At 40.9% G+C, this 22,030-nt stretch overlaps 1 protein-coding gene across 2 annotated transcripts in view; it reads right to left on the reverse strand.

Moving 5' to 3' along the window:
* Nucleotides 1–22,030, reverse strand: part of htr4 (5-hydroxytryptamine receptor 4) — a 110,761-nt gene that overhangs the window by 57,431 nt on the left and 31,300 nt on the right. For both annotated transcript variants that reach the window (XM_026357038.1, XM_026357036.1), the window contains exon 2: nt 18,324–18,402. In XM_026357038.1, coding sequence (XP_026212823.1) covers nt 18,324–18,379 — 56 coding nt within the window. In that variant the 5' untranslated portion in view covers nt 18,380–18,402. The remainder of the gene's footprint in view (nt 1–18,323; nt 18,403–22,030) is intronic.

Genomic DNA, 22,030 nt, shown 5'->3' on the forward strand with positions numbered 1-22,030 from the left:
GATGAGGGGCGACTGAAGAATTACCTCCACCAGAGAAGATGCTTCAAAGCTGGAATTTATTACTGAACAGCTGGTTTCTTTTGGCCTTCAGAAGAACAAATGTATTTCTGCTACAGATCAATATGATTTGTTTTATTTTTACAAATTAACTTGAGGTAATTAATCATTTTGAGCAGATGCAGAATCACCCACTGTACAGTACGAGGCAGGGGAGGTGAAACTAATATTCTCAAAAAAATTATGTGACAGCACATCGTCTCTGCAGCTCAGCCTTCGCAGCTACTTGGGAAAGTGGCTCCACATCGAGAGGCTGAAGGCTGAAGTGCTGCTGATTGGCTCGAAAGAGCCAAGGTTTTTTTTCAGTCAGGAGCCTTGGTGGTCCACAACGAGGTCCTCGAAGAGTTAATGCTGCAGGCAGATGGCTCACTGTGAGAGGCAGCACGAATAATCACATGTCCGACGACACACTCGAGTGGTTCAGCATGAACCTTTGTGAGCTGATTGCCAAGAAGTCTCTGAAACTCTCCCTAACTTGCAGTAAACATGGTGAAAATATCACCAATTCTATGAAATTTTAAAGCTGTAAAATGAAACTTTTCCTCCTCAAGGCAGTCCACAAGTGTGTTGTTAGTTCCACCTTGCTCTACTTCATTCTCTCCTCAACACCCACCGTATCTGATGTAATCAGAATGAGCAGGAAGGCCCCAGGCTCCTCCGAACACAGCTCATCTGGATTAAAACTATACTGCATGTTTTTGTTTTGAGTGATTTTATCAAGTGCTTTGATTCTCCTGCGAGAAGGTTCTTGCTCATTTAAAGACAAATGTTCCCAAACTATCTGTATGTGGAAGGAGTTAAAGTGAGAGGCCCCGTTTTCTGAGGAAAACGACGGATGGTCACAGCCGATGATCCCAGATGTTGCACAGACAGTTTGTTCTGAGTGGTAAACTGTAAACTGTGATGGGAAGGTGAGAACACTTTGCACAGCGTGTGTGTAAAAGTGAATCATCGCTTTCTTAGCAGAACCTTTCCAGCTGGAATGCGAAGCGTCTTATGTGGATGTTAAATATTCACACTCGCTCTGTTTCTGCCTTATAATCAGACTGAACTGTCATTTTGTTTCATGTTAGCATATCTGCGGAGGGGTTGGATGCCTGCTTTTTATATTGTGCCTAACAAATTTAGTTTTTCTGTTGCTGGTTTCAGCTGAAAACGACTGGCTGCTTTCGAGTAGTTCATGTTTTCCCCATTTAAAACTTGTTGACCCACCTCCTCCACTAACATTAGTTCAGGTTTGGGTTTGGACAGGTGGAGGAGTTAGTCCTGAAGGCGTGATATCCTCAAAGCTCCGAGGACTCTCCAGTCTTCCACCTTCACTGTTCCATCCAAGGCCTGAAACAGGCCTAGGTGCCACATTCAGAAAATGAATGGCTTTTATTCTGAAAATCTGCCTCTTTACTCTCCTGACACACTATGAGTTATTAATGAACTGGTTCTTATCTTAGGAAACCAAACAGTAATATGTAATGGGAGATGTGGACTTGGTAACCCCCAAAGGACAAGCCCCCACACCCCATCTTGTCCCACCTCCAACATCCAAGCCAGTTTCCTATTGTTGGTGCTCACCCAGTCATGTCCACATTGGGTGCTTCTATCAGATCCCACGTGTGGGTAAACTCTCAACAGAGACACCATCCAATGTCGCATTGTTGATGTTAAATTGTTTATGTAAAAATTCAGCACATCTTGGCTGCTGCTGAAGGCCTCAGTGGGAACCCCTAATTGCAAACAATAGCCGTCTGCACACTGGCGTTCCCTCTCTGCAGGCAAAAACAAGCCTTCTATTATCTAGACTGGCACCAGAGGTGAAGAAAACCGTCCAAACTAGTATTGAACGCTGTTTCTTGGCGTCATAAACAAGGGAAAATGTGTCAGAACAGTGTACTGGGTCACTACAGATTTGCCTACAGTGTGGGACAACAGAAGAGAAAATAATAATTACTTCTGAAAGCTCAGGAGTAAAAAATAAATTAAAAATTAAAACGGGTGTTCACTCAGCTGGAAAATCAGGCAATGGACAATAAATCAATGCATTAGTGAAGAAATGTGTTTTATTTAGTGGTAAAGAGCAGAAATAATCTTCAACTTGTGCATTGATATATGAGAATTTAAAAAATAAAATGAAATCAGCATCTGCTTCGTATCAATTGAGAAACCTGTGAAAACAACAGCTGAATAACATGAAGTACTTTTGGACATAGAGTTCTCAACTTCTCATTTGTATGAATCTAAAATCCTCCAATTTTAGAAACCTCCTTGTTCTTTCACCTATCAATCAACATGAAAGCCTGTGTGTAATCTTTTTTTTTACATAAACATTCAACCAAAAATGTCTACCAGAGTCCAGGATCAACAAATAAATCCTGATTTATAAGCATTTAAGTTTCAAATCTGGAATCACGCACCTATCGACATGTCAATCAAGCCTGGCCGTGGTGTTTAATTCATAGCGAAGGAGCTTTTCCAGTCCCTGAAGATTATTTTCTTTGCCATGACAAGCACTCTTAAAGCAAATCACTGCGGCGGCTGCTGCAGCTTAGGTTCACCTCTGAACAACAGGTTTCTGTTTCTGCACTGAGCTCCGGGTCAAACTGGAATTTTGTCACAATTAAGCTCTGTTATCTTTGCCTGACCTCTGAAAGAGAGGTTTCACAGCACAAAGCAGCGCATGGGAGAAGCAGCATGAAGGTATAAACCGCAGTCTCTTTTCAAAGCGCTGGAGAGGCCACTTAAGTGTTTGTGACAGTTCCAACAACTGCAGTTAGTCGCTGCTTTCATAGCTCGTAGTATGATGAACATTGTAAGCGACAGATCAGCTAGTGTGAAAGAAAAGCGCCGGCTCTATTACTTTATTATTTGCTCGATGGCGACAGGCTAGTAAGTGCTAATGAGGAAAAATGGACAAGAATAGACAGGAAAAAGAGTTTGATCATTATTTGAATCTGTAATGAGAACATTCTTGAAATTTGGGAAACTGAAATAATGTCAAGAAACATTCAGTCAACGGAACGGGTTGTACATCAGTGGCAAAGTGTGCAAACCTATAGTTTTGCAAAATTTGATGCAGCAGACGAAAATCACTGGTGGCATCGTTAGAGACTTGTTACAGAAGGTCTCAAAGAAAAACCATCCCACTAAATGAACCACATGGAACGAAAGCAAAAGGTGATGGTCTGACTTGACCTGACATTTACCAGGATACATTAACAGGATATTTTCGCACTGACGGTTTCTAACAAGCCAAGCGATCACCCGATTGTTTACACAGCTAAATGAACCTTATTAAAGCTACAGAGCTCTGTGCACTCGTCATTATGATTGTAAATGTCAGGTTTGTGTAAATCCCTCAACTTCTCTGCAGCTTATAACTTCAGAATGCAAACTGTCTGAAATCCACTAAGTCCCTGTAGTAGTGGAAAAACAAACAGAATTAGTGTTCAGTCTGGGCCTAGCGGTGCTCTGAGTACCAATGATTTTTGACAAAGACAAACACAGATGCATCGTTTTCACCCGAGATAAGGCTGTTTGTGCAAATGCTGCATTTAAGGGACGGGTGCATTTAAAAAAATCAGACAAGATTCAGCAGAAGGAAATTCCACATGCATGAGATGACCTTCACAACAAGAGACCAGCAAGATTATAACCATCAGTAGTGCACAGCAGCAATCATTCATTCATGTACACACACAGTTTACCTTGATCTACCGAAGCCCCTCAAACTCACAAACACTAATACAGTACACAGACCAATGTGTGCAGCAATCAAACCTATTCATCCCTCTATTTGGGCTTTTTCATTTATGCTGCAGCATCACATACAAACATTTCTGCTTCTGTAACTCAAATCATCAGCAGAGTAATAACACTTCATTCTTAATATTCCTCTTGAAGAAAAAAAGTCTAATTCACAAACAAGGCTGCAGCAGAGAAAAGCATCCGAGTGGAAGGAGTCCAGTAAGACCCCTCACCTGCAAACATGCATAAGCCACAAAACCAAACCCAGCCATGAACATGTGTGTTTTATTCATCTCATCCTGCTGCTATTCTGGATTTAAAGCTTTACAGTCACGTCACACATTGTGTTCTGGCTGTAGGCATTAGGTACTGTGAGAGTCCAGGAGCTGTCAGAGCTCACATGTCAAAGCCACATTTCAGGTAATTAATTGGACCAGTGTTTAACCAGCAGACAGATGATTGACAAGAGCTTTCCTCCCCTGACACATCCTCATCAGCTCGTTCCTGTGACTCAGATGAACGTGCTACTTGTTAAGCTGTGTTTGAGTTTGAAGTCAGGTTTTGAAACTGGACAAACATAAAATGTATTTAAAAAGAGAGAGAGAAATGTGTTTCTGAATAAAGTCATGAAGTTCAGAAGTGAGGAGTTCAGAGTTACTCAGGCCAGACACGTATAATTTGACAGACTTTTACCTAAGTGACAACTTCCTGACAGTACGATGTGTTTATAGATTTGGAATAGTTGAGACCGTTCCAGGCAGGTGAAGCTCATCTGGACTCCTGAGATGGTCTGAATGTAGCGTGGTGCCCCTCACTTCCTGAACGGGACAGTTAATGATCTGTGGAAAATGGTGTAGGTAGTCCAGTAACTGTGCTAACAATCGATAAACCACAGAAAACACCTCAGAGCCAAATCCTGTAGATCTGGGTTGTTGTGGATCAGTGAGGATCCAGTTTCTCTACATTCACTTCTTATTTCTTTCTGAAACAGAGAAAGGCTCAAAAAGAAGAAACTGGTGAATCCCAACTGTGAACTTTCCTGTTTGCGTGTTGCTCTAAATTGTGCACATTGATGCTACACAGCTGTTTTTACTTATTACACATCTATAAATGAAGCTTTTTTTATCCTGGGACTTCCCTAATCCATCTTTTCACCGTGTCTTCACTGAAAAAGAAGACAGTGATGGGCTACAAGAGGAGGAAGTACGCTGGCGCTGACTTTTACCTTTGAGATGAGTAAAGTCCGGTCTAGCTTACACTCTGGTCCATGGGAAACATATTATTTTCTTGTATTTATTCTGTGCATATGTGGAAATTACGATAAACCCGACCCACATAAGCACAAACTGTGAATGCAGCTCTGGTTGTGTACATATAAACACACTGCATAGTTGTTAATTAGTGAGATTTAAAGGTCATAGTGGGTGTTTTTTCCTCCTACTTCCACTCTTTATGCATATCTACAGACTTTAGAAGCTGCTCTCTTCTCAGAAAGAAAACTATTCTTTTAAACACTGCAACAAATGACATTATGAAGAGACACAAATCAAGTTAATCATGTTCCCCAAGCAAAAGCCTGTGGTTGGCTAAATGCACTTTATTATGGAATTAATTGTTCAGCCCTGGGCTAATGTCACAAGTGGCATCAGCTTCACAATTCCACAGTTTGTAGCCATAAAGCGCCCAGTATCTCCAGCAGCACGGTGATGTATTAAATCCTCCTCAAACGCTGCAGCTGGATGTCGATCTCTAATTAACCTGCACACCCCTCATATGTGCAATTGTTATTTAATGGCTTGTGTCCCTTACAGGTAGTTAAAGCTTTACAATGCTGATAGAGGCCAGTAAAAGTCACACATGGGGTAAAATACCTGTAAATGTGAAAGAAATAATAAGGTTTAAATAGAATTTTTCTCTCTACCTCACCTCATTCCCTCCATCTCACCTTCTGACGTCAGAGTAAATAAAGTCCGTCTGAATCCAGGAGGAAACAGGAAGCAGCTCGTTCTCGTTCTCTTCACAGGGTCATCAGCTAATTCCATGTGTGACAGATTCATGTGCGGTATCAGACAGCCGTTAGTGTTAATGTGAACTAATAAGAGCTGCGAGCCATTTGAAGCTAATTGTCTTCATTACAACTTCCTCAGAGGCGCAAGGCGTGATTCTGGCAGCCCCCCCCCCCCCCCCCCCCCCCAACCACACACACACGACAGACCACCACTCTACATGAGCTGCAGCTTCATCCAATTACTTTACACCAGTTTCTCTAGTCGTACATCCATTTCCCCTCAATTATCAATCATGTATTGGTCTCGTCCTGGTGTCGGCTTCGCTCATAATGCATCAGGGGAAATCTGGAGATGGGTTGCACCTGGGGCTGAGTCTGACTGAGTCTGAGCCTACGCTGCCGCTCATACGTGTGACCCTCCACATCGCCACATCTTCACCTCCATCCCAACCCCCATTAGACAAAGACGGGCTTCAGAGGTGGGATTACTCTAAAAGACATGATTGACGTTACTATACATGGAAATTATTCTGTCAGTCCAGGGTCTGAATCGCCTCTTTCTTTCTCTCTTTTCTTTTTTTTACATCAGGTTGAATAGGGAACGTGTCACCGTGCTCAAACCAACTCATCATGCCTTATGTGGTAGAGCTGACAGCTTCAGTATGACTGGGTGTTCAGCAGTGATGCTTAATGTCTAAAGAAATCAGCCTGATGAAACTTTATGTCACAAAAATCATTAAATAATGTTGCAGGAGAACTTTGCTCTGTAAGATTTCATCTAATCACAGTGATGTTGTGTGAAAAGCCAGGAGCAGCAAACTCCTCCAACCTGCTCCAGCCGCTCCGCTGACATTTATCTTCTTCTGATACAACATTAGTCACTAGTAGAAAGATCATTATTCACACACAACTGTGAGGAGTAAGTCTCTGTTCTCAGCGATAGGTTGATTTATGTGAGTTCAATCTTCAGTTTAGGTTGTTTGTTTAGTGTGTTGTTTAATTTTATACTCACACCAGGTGATGGAGGAGGCAGCAGAATACATTTAAAATACATTTAAAAATCCAAAACCTCACATTTAGACTGAAGAAACAGCTTAATTTACGTGCTGACAGATGATGGATGCAGTCAAACTCCAGTTTAAGTTGCCATGTTAACAAGTGTCAATTACTCTGTGCTGTTTGTTCACAGCAGCAGTGACACTTAAAGACCAACAATTACAGTAAACACTGAAAAATAGACAGATTCTTTCCTTCTGTTTGCTGTTAAATTCATCTTTTCATAGAATATTAAATCAGCGTCAACAGAAGTTTTTACTGAGTGACAGCTAAAAAAACTTTGTCCAAATGTCACTCTGACATAAAGTGAGACATTATACTAATAACATAATATAGTAGTTCAGTTACTGACCACTAACAGATAAAGCAAACTTTATGGTACAAGAATGGATGGAACATGGTGCTGAGAAGGACTCTTCTGAGTAAATATTATTTAAAAAAGTATAATATGAATGAATTGTGTATTTCTCAAGTTGAGTATATTTTGGGACTTTGAGCGGTTGCTGTGTGTCAGAGTGGAGTCTCCAGCCTGAGGATGGATGTCCGTCAAAGCTCTTAAGATCTGCGATGTTGTGATATTAAGTGCTTATATGGCTAAAGGGATTTCCATATTGGATCCACAGTAAATAGGAGTCAGAGACACTGAGAAGGGTTTTCAGAGAAAGGAAAGTAGAAATGAAATGAGTGGAGAGAGTAAAGAGAAAGAAAGCAGCAAAACAGACAGTTGGCCACAATCTGAGACAGTGTACAGAGACAAATAGTGATAACGGAGAGAAGAAGGCGTAGAGCGGCATCTGTAGACTTCAAATCTCCCCTCGGTTCGTCTGACCCACATTAATCCATCATTCTGTCGTTATATGTACTGGGCTAAGACGAGACTAAATTCACTCTGGGCAAGAAGAATCGAGGCCAAACCAATGTGAAAATGTTCTTTTCTTCACGCTGCCCATTTTCTGTTTTTCATGAATTTTATTTTTCCAGAGTGCCTGCTTTTCAACACATTTATTTACGTGCATAATGACGGTCTCCAGCTTTGTGTTGATTTCTCAAGGAAACATATGTTTCCCTTTGTTATCAATCTCAATGTTAAGCTAAGTTAGTGCTCCAGCTTAAAGCTACAGTTTTTAAGGTGAGGCTCACCCTTCTAACCAATCAGAGAATAGCAGAATTTTTTTTGCATATTGCAACATGAGAGTACTAAAAAAAAGAAAGTATAAAACGTTAAAAAGTTTCTTACAGAATAATATAAATTGAAAAATATCAAAGAATATACATCTCCCCATAATTTTAATGAGCCCTGGTTTTTGTGTTTGTCTGTCTGCGTACGTTGCTGCCACACAGCGAGAGTGAAGTTTCGATCTGGAGGAATTTGTAAAATTTGGGGAACTACGCCGGGCGCTTCAGAGACACGACACATCTCCTCACAGCATGCAGTAGCTGAGCTTTGCCTCAGTAATCAATGGAAACTGCTTCACCACCCACAGAGACCACACATCCCTGCTGCTGAGCCACGCAGGCTGTGAACTTCTGCTTCCTCTGACACAGAAACTGCACAAGTCGAACTAAATAAATGCAAAATCCGAGCAACACAAGGCAACAAATCAACATTTGCTAAACATCTAATCATTTATCTTCACTGCATCTGCGTCAGACACTTTTCAAGGCCATAGTTGTTGTCAGTGCTGCTGTTGTCTTGGACTGCATCATATTAGATATACTGAGAGTGTTTTATGGCCTAAAATACGATCATACTGTATATTTCAATCGACATATCTGACAGGCTTTGTGCCCCTGTTTACATCTCTTGGAAATTACTGTTGCTATGAAACATCCATCATAAAATGGGAAAAGCTGCATCTCCTCAGCGGTTGAACTATTTCGTACTTAATCACTTGGTGTTTCATAAAACACGAATATTGTTCAGTGCACTTCTGCCTCACTGGAACAACATAAAGAACTCAAACACATTAAGTAAAAAAGGCACAAAATTAGTAAATACACAAGTAAAAACTAGACTAAAGGTGTTTAAGTCAACATATGGCAGCAAGTTTCAATATTTAAATTAATATATTTTTCTATATCTGCTTCAAATTATTTTAGTTTCACAAAATATCACTTGCACATGACAAAATAAAAAAACAGTAACAGTAGGAATCTGCAGGTTCAAAGTGCAAATTAGGAAATAAACACTTTTACTCTTTGTAATTGTAAAAGTGCTTTTTCTTGTTAAACTTTTTAACATTGGCGGCAGACGACACAGATCTGCCCAAAATCCAGCTCATAAAAGTGGAATTACCTGAACGGTTGTACGGCTTTAACACTTGGGTAAAGGTTGTAAACACTGACGGCTAACAAGAACCAGACTAACGTTGTTTAGACACAAGAAACAAACACTAACTTCTAGCTGGGTGGCCGCTACCGTGAGCTGCTACTGTGGATAAAAGGAACAACAGGTTCCTCCTCATCTCTTCTCCAACAACTTCTCATTAATAGTTAGTTAACTTTGTCCAAACATCGACTCTGTTTGTGTCGGATTCCCTCCAGCTGCCTCTCTCCCTGCTGTCTTTGTCCAAGTGTGAAATTTACTGTGTTAACGAGACAAATTAACATGCCCACACACGCACACACGCACACACCCACGTCCGAGCTCTCACGAGCACACGCGAGCCGGAACGAGTCTCTGTCTGCAGATAATTCACATCATAATTTTAATTTCCCTGCCGAAAAACCTCCTGCAGGGTGTGAGAACAGCTGGACACCTGCACAGGTCCACAGACTCAAGACCAGAAATTTAACTGAACACACACACACACACACACACACTTGACTGGGATCAGAGCTGTGATAGCCGTCGTCTCTCTGCATGTTTTCTTTCCAATCACAGTCCAAGCTGTTCTGTACTCCAGTAATCAGACCACCTTTGGTTGATTATAGGTCTCACACAGCTCCTCAGAAAGCAGTTAAAAGAAATGAATTACATATTGTAGCTACAGTTACATTATTCTGTCACTTTTTTTGTCTTATGAGGGAATTGCTTCACATAAATCTAACACTTTGTTTGATTGGATGTAAGTGTCCTCTCTGTTGCTTGGTTACTTGTTTTCATAAAGGGCAGCTGAAGGGAAGAAGCTGCAGTTTGACTGAATAAATCCATACAGCCACTTAAATGTAGGTCATGGTAGTTCAGCTTCACACACTTGGATTTGAACATGTATTTACATTTTTGCACAGTTAATGTATGTGGGTGTGGTGCCAAATACCCTTAATGATTACAGACAAGAAACGAGAAAGTGACCTCACAGTTTAACTCTGACAGAAAATATCTGGAAATAACATCACAAAACCAAAATTAGGCTTCAGGAAGAACAAGAGCATAAAAGCTGTAAAATAAGCTCGAACAATGCGATACTGTCTAACACCTGAAACCACTGAGATGAAGAGAACAATATACTGCCAATAGAACTACCAAATAAACGGATCATGTCTGAGAGATGAGGTTTGATGTACAGAGAGTTTATATAGTGTAACCTCTTAAATTAGAGGAGTCCAGTCATCACTGTCAAGCACAGTCCAGAGCTGCTGAATCATATCAGGTCTTTTCCGTCTTCAAAGAATTCTACCTCCCTCCATCCTTCACATAAAAAGTGCCCGTATGCTTCAGAGCAGCTTTAGAATAGGTTTTGCTCACATATGCACCACTTTGCAAAGCTATGACAATAATCCCAGAGATACCTGCATCTTGATCTGGTCTAAGCAGGACCAACATGACAGCAGAGCTGCTCTGTGCAGGCTGATCCCTCCTGACTGCAGCTCTCCCCCCACTCAGCTGCAGCCGGGCTGACAGCGAGTCACCACAACACCAAACAGACACAGCAGAGAAACAAACCTGGAGCGTGTACCCCTGACTGAAACGCCACTTTGCTTACTGAAAGCATCGCGGCATCGTGAGGAAAACACAGCCCGGAGTACCGGACTGTTCACTGAGCTGTTGGAGGACAGCAGCACCGGCTGAGACGACATCAGTAAAACAGGCTTTACACAGAAACTCAACTTAAACACCTAAGAACTGGAAATATGCAGAACAAATGGTGGAAGGTTTCTACTGCAGCGAGCTGCTGCCATCTGCTCTATGTAAATTCAAACCAACTATTAATCCTTTTAAGTCCAAACTAATTCCTGTGCTGCTGTCGGGTGCTGATGACACTGGTGAGTGGCCGGAATCAGAGCAGCACACCTTGAGACTGTAGAACCTCACTTTCAATTTCAGGTCAATAACGCACCTGTGCTTTCCACGACAGGACAGATTCAATTTGCCTTTCAGATTTCTGCATCCATCAGCGGTACCTGCTTATCCTCGAGGGTCACGCCGGGGCTGATCTCAGCTCACACTGGTCAAGAGGCAGGATCCTGGACACTCACACTCACCTACAGGCAGTTTAAGATGCTAATGAACCCTAACCTGCATGTCTGTGGGCATCTGCACACATTAGCAGAACATGCAAACTCCACACAGCAGGACCAGGCTGCAGGTTTGAACCCTCAGTCTCCTTGGTGTTAGGCTGAGTTGCCCTTCAGAGTCATCACTTTAAAAAACTGACACGTACCAAGAGCTTTGAAGCAAAGGGCATGAAAATACAAATTACTGCGCGTCCTCTCGAGACCTCTGCTTCTAAACATGGGACTTTTTTATACAGTGATTTTTAAAATACACCAAAACAGAAAGTTTTTAAAGCTCTTTGCAGAAGTTTGATTTAGCACAGAGGTGATTTTATTCACCCCCACCCTGTCTCACACTTGCATCACACTAATTACTTTCTAACTAAGTTCTGTATACACACTTTAAATATCTCACTTGGTGTTGAGGGCTTCTCCCCACTCCCACAGATCATTAGTGACTGTTGACTAAGTTTAACCTTGTGAGGCTAAAGTCTATCACACCCCGGTGTCAGTCAGAGGTGGATCTTGGTGGTATTAAGTCATTTTTATTACATAGCAGAAAAAGCACATGTTGCTCATATTCATTATGGTTGTATTCTACTTAGGTGTCCAGTCCCATTCTTCTGCAATTATGAACTCAGACTCATTCATTAATTATGGAACAGAGCCGTCATTAATATAATTAGTGACACCTGTGCTTTTCCCATTAGGAGAAGTGAGGAAGTTGACCATGAAAACGATGTTTAGCCGGAGAGAGAGCAAGTGTATGTATCAAGGGAAAAGTATGTCAGTGTCAGACAAGGTTAAAAATAAAAGGCTGAGGCCTTATGAACCAGTAGGAAGCACCATTTAAGTTGACAGTGGACAGCAGACCTGACAAACAGCAACTATTAATGTTTCAGGTGAAGAGGTGCCATAAGTCATAGTCAGGTGATTACAGTCGCAGCTGGAGGACGAGGTTTATATATGAACTGTGGCGCCTGTCTACAGTTTCATCACTTTGTGTAACAAAAGAACAAGTGTCTGTTTTCTGAATGAGATATCTAGAAGAAACTCTACTCTGTCTCAGCTGCACCAACTTTGAACTCAGAACGCAGAATCGAATCTGCTGCAGGAAAATGATGAGAAGCAACACGGATATAAACTGACCGTGATTCTAATTCCAGCTAAACACTTGTTTATTGGACAGTTTACAGGTGTCAATGGCAAATTATTCCTACTGCTAATCTCTGAGTGCCACATTTTTATCTTTCCTGCTAATCACATCAACTTTCTGCACATTTGCTTCACATCCATCTAATAAAATTTGATCTCTTTAACAAACTCCTTCCTTCATCTCCTTTAAAGGTCAAATATGACAAGAAACAAGAGCTTCCCCCAATTCTACAAGGAAACACTACAGCAGACATAATGTCAGGTGCTGAAGCTGATTTTATCTCTTAAGTCCGTTTAACTCTCGAGGGCTAAACGAGCACAGCAGGAGAAACGATGCTTCTAAAGATGAGGTTTTTATTTACAGCTTTAGACTCTATAAGTTTATTCATTTAGTGGCATTTACTTGTGAAGATATCGAGTTAAATGTCATAGAAAAGAGGGTAAATACATGTTTTAATAGATGTTGATTTGCTGAATATATTTGGTTTAAAATGTGTTTTTCATTTATTAATTATAAGTCCATTCGTTGGATGACAACTTAAATACATTTCTGTGTGAATGTGGTGAAATCCAGACTAGATGATGGCTTTTTTACACTAAAGCACAAAACAGGAGCAATCCAATAGCCACAGTAAATCAAGAACAAGTGTCATATTCCTCAGCTGAATGCTGCAGTTATCAGTCCACCTACATTTAGCAAATACACTCTCCTCAGTGTCTGTGCTACATTCAAAAGACTTCTGACAATCTGCTGATTTGGGTTTACATCAGTAAAAACAAGGAGACACCTTCATAACTGGTAAATAATCATTTACATCTACCCTGTCATAACTGTAACACCTCACTATTTTCTTATTTTAAAGCTCGTGCAGAAAGCTAAAGCTGAACGTGTGGAGGTAATTCCTCGCACACAGACATTTTGGTTTTTGCTTTCTGTGTGAGCATCCTGCAGCTGTAAATTCACTGTCTCATTCTCCTCGTCTTCCACTCAGTGAAGCAGCTGCTGCAGCTTTAATCAGCAGCGTGGAGATGAAAACCACAACACAGACACCCAAAGCCAACGGCAGTGTTTCCTCATCCTCCTCATTAAACTGCATTGTCAGCAGTTCCAGCGTGTGTACATAGGATTGTGGGTGAGTGTTTGCAGGGATACCATAAAGTACATAAAGGATTTATTCACCGTGGACGTCGGATCTGTGTGTTTGTGTGGACAAAATGTTGTTCCTCACACTTTAAAGAGCTGCTTGAGACTTCAGGTTAGGTGCTGGGGGATGCTGCATGAGTGGACAGCGTGTGTGTGTTTCTGTTATTAGGATCATTAATAACCTCCAGCACCAGCCCTGATATGTTGGTATCAAAGAGGACGACTCTGTGTGAAAACAGTGGGCAGACCTCAGCTCAGAGGCACCTGTCACCACAAATTAGCTAATTGTTCTGCTCTTCTCCTTCATAATCTATTTCTTTCAGGAGAATCATCGGCTGAGAAACGTTATTTTTCTTTTTCTTCTTTTCACCCTCGTCTTTCGCCGTGTGCTCTGACAACATGAAGTCGAAAGCTTCTGCTCTGCCTGTGCCATTTTTGGAAGGTAGCTATTGTACAAGTCACCCTGCCTTCATTTATCCTGATTTTGTACTGCATTATTTCTTCAGCATGAACATTCAGTATTTCAGATGTGATAAAGTGTGTGACAGCCTGAGCATAGTGAGAGGTGAAAGAAAGAAAATGAACCCTAAAGTGATGAACGATCCCTCAAAATGTCAGTTTTATTTACCGGAAATGTGTTTTGGAAATGTGTGCTTCACTTCACTGGTCCTATCCTGTTACATGAATTAAAAGAAGTTAATAATAAACTGCCGCCTCACTTCCTGTTGCATCAGTGAGCTTCATGAGAACAGCTTTGTCACCTTCTCTTAGCTCATACCCTGTTTCTAAAACCTCATGTTCAACTCAAACTACAGTATTATACTGTAAATCCCCACATGTGGGGTCAGTACCAACACCTGACTGTTCTCTTTAAATGTAAATTCTGAATTTATCTTATGAAGACGTGTTATAATGTTGTTGGCAATGAGCTCACAGATAATATGTCAAAGCTGTGCTGCTCAAGTGCAAACAGTCTCAAAGTAGTTAAAAAAAATCTAAACATTTTGGAACCGTCTCCTTAACCAACAGTAATAAAATATAATGCAGCTTTGATGACGTTTACTTGTTATTAGTGTTCCAAACTTTTTGGTACCTTAGCTCCTTCACATGACCTTAGTCCACACCAGTGGGAAATCATTTCAGAAGAGATCACGTGAGATGCATGAAAAAGCAGGCTGATGGATGATTTTGTCATATACACGCCATTTTCTGAAAGAAAAGGACCAGAGAGCAGCAGGAGGTGCACGAGGAAGTGTCACCAGTGACAGGTGGGATAAATCACCTTGTCAGGCATTACCGGAAATGGTTTGGAAACACTAAAATACCACCTCCCGGTGACTCCTTTCCATCTGGACAGCCTCTGAACAGGTTCAGAGGCTTGACAGTCGTCCGTTTCATTATCAGTGATTCTAACGGCATCTTTGTGCTTCGATTCACAGATATGAACCTGTCTCAGCTCAATGGAAGCACGAACGTCTTTTTCTGATGCCTCAGTTTGTGTGTGTTTGCTCAGCTTCATGCATCAGCAAACACTATTTTATATGAATGGAGGATTTCATATTGAGATTACGTAAGCAAATGCTGAATGAATTATTCAGTCTGTGAAAGAAAACAGCGATGTTCTGTGTTGCCTGCCTGCCAACTCTGCACTCTGCAACACAGCCGCCAAGCAGCAAAAGCAGGGCTTGAATGAAAGGATAGAAAGAAGCTAGAATAGACTCCGATTACAGTGCAAGCTGCTGCCACCGCTGCAATGAAGAATCAGCGTGTCAAAATTATCTACAGGTGGCGAGAGGTGATAGATGATGAATGAGTTCCTGCTGAAAAGAACGAGAGCAGAGGGTAAACCCTGACTTCAGGAGACTGTTACGAGTTGATTTACTGTCAGACGTGTGACGGTGTTGGTGCTGACAATATTAAAAATGTAGAAGTTTAGATGTTTGTGCAAAATAGGTCAGACTGGATGTTTGTTGTGAACATAATGCCTTATGTTCCTGACATCTTGTAATGATTTAAATGATGTATTTCTTCAGTAGCAAAGTGTCAAAACATTTGTATAAATCATTTGTTTCATGTCCAATAACATCGTTTTTAATATTGAAGCTTTCTACAGAACCCAGAGTTCAGCTGAGGTCTAGAAACAACAGATTAGCAGGAGCCCAGGTCCTCATAGATAACTAAATAAAAAGTTATCTTATTTATCTAAATAAAGAAAAATTTAAAAAATTAAGATTAACCCGTTGATGCAGCATGAACTGAGCAACTCAAAAGAATGAATCAGCAAACAGCTGACTACTGTAACAACACCAGCACTCAGAGGATGTTTGGTATCATACTGTGTGTCTGAACTTTTCCAGTTGGACGCAATCATTCAGAAAACAGGATCTGTCACAGGACACCTGAAATGGTGAGGAGAGGGAAGAGAAGCTCGCTGCTACCTGATCGTCCTGCATCGTATCGACTTGTGGCTCAAACACGCCGTCCTGTTCCGGGATCATCACGCCTGGTGGTTACATAAAAGTCTCTAACGTGAGCTATTACATTGCAGGATGTGTTTGACATACTTGATATTAGGTGTTGGATAAAAATGGATGTGGTGTGACGCTGCATGACATTTGCAGATTCTTTTTTCACACTGTGTTAACTGGAAGAATCTCAGTTTGTTCAAGGACATCGGACTCTGGTCCTAATGAGGATGATGTTGAAACTTCTGTAACTATGAAAACTACTGTTAGAGATGTTGATGAAAATCTGTTTTTGTTGAGTAGCCATGTTTGTTGTCTGCAGTATCTTTAGTAAACTGAGCAAACGCTGTCTCTGTCTGCACTTGGGTCCAATTAAAAACTAAAATAACAGAACAGACCAGGGACTATTTAACGTGGTTTTGGTTAAATAGAAGCTGGATTGTTGTTGTAGCACAAACTAAACTCAAGCAACTTCATTATTTTCAGCTCTTTTTAGATATTTAACATCATCATGTACAAAGTTATTCTGAGATTTTAATTATGTCTAAATACAGTAAGTTGACCTTCCATAAGAACAAGCCTGATAAGTATGTGTTGTGACCAGTTAATGATAATATTAATTAAAATATGAGATGTTTGGACTTGTGAATTAAATGGAAGTGATGAGGATGATGTGTTGTGGGTCAGATGACTAATTGTAGAGGTTTTTATTTCCTCTCCAAATGAGCTGCAGCTCTTATCTCTATCTTATTAGTAACTTTTCAAAGAGGCTTGTTGTTGCCAAGGTTACAATAAATGTGAATCCAAATAAACAGTAAATAAACCACAAGGTTTGACCTTAAGCCGTCTGACAGAGAGAAACAGCAGCAGAATGTCCACTGTGGGAAATCCTTCATCACTGTGAAGATACAGAGGCAAGAAAAAGTACATTTGGACTTTCACTGCATTCATTTATCATAAAAATGTGATCTGATCTTCATCCAAGTCAAGAGTATTAACAAATATAAAATAAGTAACACAAAGAACAAGTATAAAAACCTCATAGTGATAGTACGCCACTGTGTGTTGAAGGGAAATACACTACATCTGTCCTCCTGTCGTAATACGAAGCTGCTTTACTGCTGCGTTCTTCCTGTTTCTTTGATTCTGTGCATCTTTCTTCTCATCAGTGGGTCTCAGAGTCAAACCAAGCCGTCGTCCAACTGCACGTTCACAGTGATGATTTGAGGACGATCTCTCGCCCTCTAGACTGAAGAATGTTCGCCCAGCAGAGGAAGCTATAGAACGACTTTTTACATTCCAAAAACCACATTATTCAAACCAACAAGCCTGAGGACAAGACATCTACGGAGGCAGCGAGCGGCGCAACAAAAATCTCCCACTGTCTGTCGTTCCCTCACTTGAAGATGAGAATCCCACTCTTCAGACTTCTGATACGGGTTCATTACACAAAGCTGCAGCCATGTCTGTCGTATCCCCAGATAAAGACACAACACTGTGCGGATGAATATCTCAGCCTGTAGGCACCGCAGCTGATGGAAGTTAAATGGGTTTTGTTTTCACTTAATATCAGTAAATGTCTTTTGTAAATCATTCTATGGCATCTGTTTAGGGGTTGTCTGGTAAAAGTAGGATAAAAGAATCCTGCACAGTAACAGAATATCATGAAAACAGATATGCTGCCCTTTAAACAAGCAGGTGGTCCAGATTTTCCTCTTGATAGTTTTTGTTTAAGACAATCATGTTCAAATGTTGAACTGACTTTTTATTTATTTCCTGTCCTGAAGTCGTGCCTCATGAAGATATTGGGGAAGCGCAATGGCACCAAATACCAGATACACAAGAGGAAAAACAAGAGTTCAAACCAAGTTATGACAAAGAATGGTAACATGAAGAGCTGCCAACAGTTCATATGGTGAGAGGTTGAGTCCTGCCTCTAGTCTGGTTCCAGACCTCTTAGATGTTCAAACCGCTTGTGTTAAGTGTTCCATGACTGAAGCTAGTGGGTAATTTCATAAAGCAACTTGGTTTAAAATGTCTGTATAAATAAACCTGACTTAAAAAGTATCCCAGTGGAAATTTGAACCACTACAAATACCACTTGCTTGTGTTGCTCGGGTCGAAAGATCAATAGAAGTCGTGTGTTTTTAAAACTTGAACTAAATGTGCATAGACACTCTCAGAAGTGAATGTGTAGATGTGATGCTGTGTAACTATCGTTTGCAACGGTTCAATCACAAACCACAATTAATTATCCTCTCACCTCTCACTGACAATCTCCTCCATCACCGGCATCTGGCCTGCAGCGCTGACATTCATGTGACCATAAATGCAGAGGGTCCCTGCAGACAGAAGATCACAAATATTAATTATATTATAACAGGATGAACCTTTAACTACAAATGCCACTAACAGATAAGGTTACATTAACATTCAAATGTTGAACTAAATCTCTAATTTATGCAAATGCAACAATTTTCTTTGACATTTGTCCACTGCCAATTGACCTGACGCCGCATGTCGCAGAATATTTGGGAGCAAAAACCGTGGATTCAGTAGGAGGAAGACGATCGTAAACCCTGTTCACAGTAAAGTGTAGACTCACAAAATATTAATTCCTACAACTGTTCTGCAATTCCCAGTTAGAAGCAGCGATGCATTATGGTACACTTCAAAACATGTCTCTATTCATAATTCATTTCCCTCGTGCAAACGATCAACTAAAACAGTGGTGGAACAAGGCTTCGCTGTTGAGTGAATGTAAATGTCTTCAGCCAAGAGGGCAGGATGCAGAAAGGATGGACAGTGAAGGTCGGTCTGACAGAGAGGTCAGGACACAGAGGAAGATCCCGACCTGCAGATTTACCTGCTGAATAACAAAACCTGACATTAGGCTTCAGCCATATGAGCAGCTGTCACAGCTGGTTCATCATGTGGGCATTTAAAGCTGAAATCATTACACTAGGAATTCTAACAGGATGCGTCGAAGACAATAGTTTTCAGCACAGTATTTTATTCTTAAGGGAAAACAGCAAAAAATATATAAAAGTTTGTTTATAGTAATCACATGACGTTAGTACAGTTTGGTTATTGTGTGGTACAGAAATCCTCCTGAAATTCTTCTGGAACAAAACATAACACAGTTTAGCAGAAAACTCTTTGGGCCGTATTTGTAAAACTTCCTAGGTTCAAAGACTTGATCCTAGTGATGAAATTCTAAGAGTAGGTAAAAGTCCTTTTAGACATGTGAGAAAGAAAGATAGAAAAAATATTATCTGAATGACGTTCACGTTCCAGACGTTCTCCGAGACTTCCAACAGCAACAAAATGCTGAAATCAGAGAATAGAGCTCACTGGGACTGCCATGTCACATTCAAATGAGAAAGGTGCTTTATTGTCATGGCCTGCAGAGAGGACAGAAGTGCAAATTGCACATTTATGAAACTTCAAAAAGAGGATTAATGTACATTTATTGATTTTTCATGCCACTCTTCTCTTGCCTCAGAAGTAAATAGGAGGACAAACAGCAGCTCACAAGGATAGAAAGGTCCTATACATGTCTGCAGGTCATCGCACCAAAGTATTCAGGCATTCATTAGCCCAGATCAGATTATTATATCATCATAAGACTGATTCACCTTCAGTATGAAATCTCCAGGGCGCTGTCTTGAAGTCGCACCGGGCCTGCTGACTCTGTTCTATAATAGTCACAGTTGGAGGTGAGGTGAGTTGAACGCATGACAGAGCTAATGGGCGAGGCCGCTGAGACGGTTTACTAGAGTCTGTCAGCTCTCATCCAGTCACACAGAGAGGAGGAGAAATAAGAGGGAAATGAGACGACGAGCATGAGAGAAACCGATGGAGGAAACCTCAGTGTAAAAAGAAGAAATAACAGTGAGCAAGAAAGAAACAGAATGAGGCAGATGATACAGTAGATCACTGCGTTTTCATGCATCAACTATTTCTTAATCTAGTGACTCGGCTCGATGCATGAAAACATAAAAGCCAAGTTAGAAAAGCTCAGGTGAACTCCAATGATGATCTGCTGCTTTGTTCCTGTCACAGCTGCTGTATTGTGTGGAAAAGTCCTAGAGTCTAGTCTTGCACAATATTGGGAGGGACATCACAAGTGGATAGAAATATGCTGTTATGAGGTTTATTCATGGCAACATGAAAGAGTCTCAGCTGCAGCGACACCAAGAGTGCATCATATCAGTTTATTACATCCTGAAGCAGAGCGCAGCCGCTAACTCAGGTAACATATACAAATGTAAACACAGCCACTGATAATATAAGAAAGTGTCAGTGGCTGTGTTTACTTGTATGGAGTGAAGCAACCATTGGTCCTAATGGAGCTTAAATCTGTTTATTCTGTATCTGGGGCTCCCTGTAGCCATTACGAAAGCAGCTGAGAGAACATTCCTACCCACAGACTGGATCTCATGCAATATTTAAAGTGCAGCCACTAGCTGCCCGTCACTTTGAGAGTCTGAAAGCAGTCACGGCAGGATGCTCCTGTGTTGGTGTGGTGCTGCCATCCTGAGAAGGCGTTACCCTCAGTCAGCTCTACGCGGTGGAAGAAGAAGGAAAAGCTGTTAATATTCTGACAAACAAAAACCTGGGTCTGAAGAGGAATCCAAGCAACATGTGCGTCAATGTTTGGATTCGTCTCATTTATGAGGCTGCAGGAGTTTTTTATGGCTCCATGTTTTCTGGTTGTCCATCCTTCTCTTTCTTGTATCTCAAAAACATCTCGAGAGAATTCGTCCAGATTCAGCACAAAAGATTTATTATTTATTAATTGCATAGATATATAAAATCTGAAGAGTATTTTAAGCTTCATATTTATTTTCTGATTGTGTATCAGGCTCTGAGTGCTTCCAAAATGTGTGTGACCTACAACTTATACCATTCCTGAACACAACATGTGCAGACACATGAAGCACCAACGCTGCTGCAGCTTCTGTTCTGCTAATGCACTGCTCATGCTACACAGTCTGTAGAGACACAGTGAGAGTCTGGTTAAATTATCATCAGTCTAACGTGATAAAGCTGGCTGACAACATGACATACAACCCATCTAATATTTAAATTAATATTACAGCCCTAATGTTGGTTAGTGTGTTGTATTATCCAGACTGGTTTTATATATTGGCCACAGGTGTTGTCCTCTTTTTGCCGTTATACAACACCTGGATGCTCCACTGCAGCTGGTGTTCCTGTTGTCAGCAAGATGAAATATACTTACTGACCGCAAAATGTAAATGAGAAAAGAATAACGTGCAACAGTGTGTAGGTGAAGTAGAACTCCAGCAACTGTTTGTTTCATCAGATAATCCAAAAACAGATTTGTCTGAGTTTTGAGGAAACAGAAATAATTATAAGAAAAGTAAATGACAGCTAATCCCAAATCTGTCAGACGAAGTAAAGAGGGAAGCAGGAAACTAATTGGAGGCAGAAAACATGAGCAGAGAGAGAGACACATTAAGAGCAGCAGACAGCTGCAGACTGACTGACTGGAGCATTGTGGGGGTGGAGGGCTCCTCTCTGTTTGTTGTTGAACTCTGTGGTAGTTCTGGTTCAGGTCTCCTGAGGTTCAGCCAAAGGTCTATAGTGAAAGTGGGGCTAATCTTCAAAAATAAGCCTGCAGGAGATATACTTCTTTATTCCTCCTGGAGGCAATAAACCTTAGAAGCAACAGAAGTAAAAGGACAGAACAGTTTCTGTGCAACATACTAGATATGTCAAAGTCAAACCAGTGTCGGGGGGGGGTAAAAGAAACTGCATTTTATTTAGGAAGCACATTCTGCATAGGTCTTTAGACTACTGCACGAGATAATTGTTAGAGGAGAACACCAGTTAGGTTATTGGTGCTGCAGCGGAAATAATATTTTTTATATTTCTTTATAATATGTACATAACTGTAAATGACTATTTAGCCTTTGTTGAGCCAAAATGCCATATCATCAG

This window comes from Anabas testudineus, chromosome 10, assembly GCF_900324465.2.
Source record: "Anabas testudineus chromosome 10, fAnaTes1.2, whole genome shotgun sequence".
Lineage (NCBI taxonomy): Eukaryota > Metazoa > Chordata > Actinopteri > Anabantiformes > Anabantidae > Anabas > Anabas testudineus.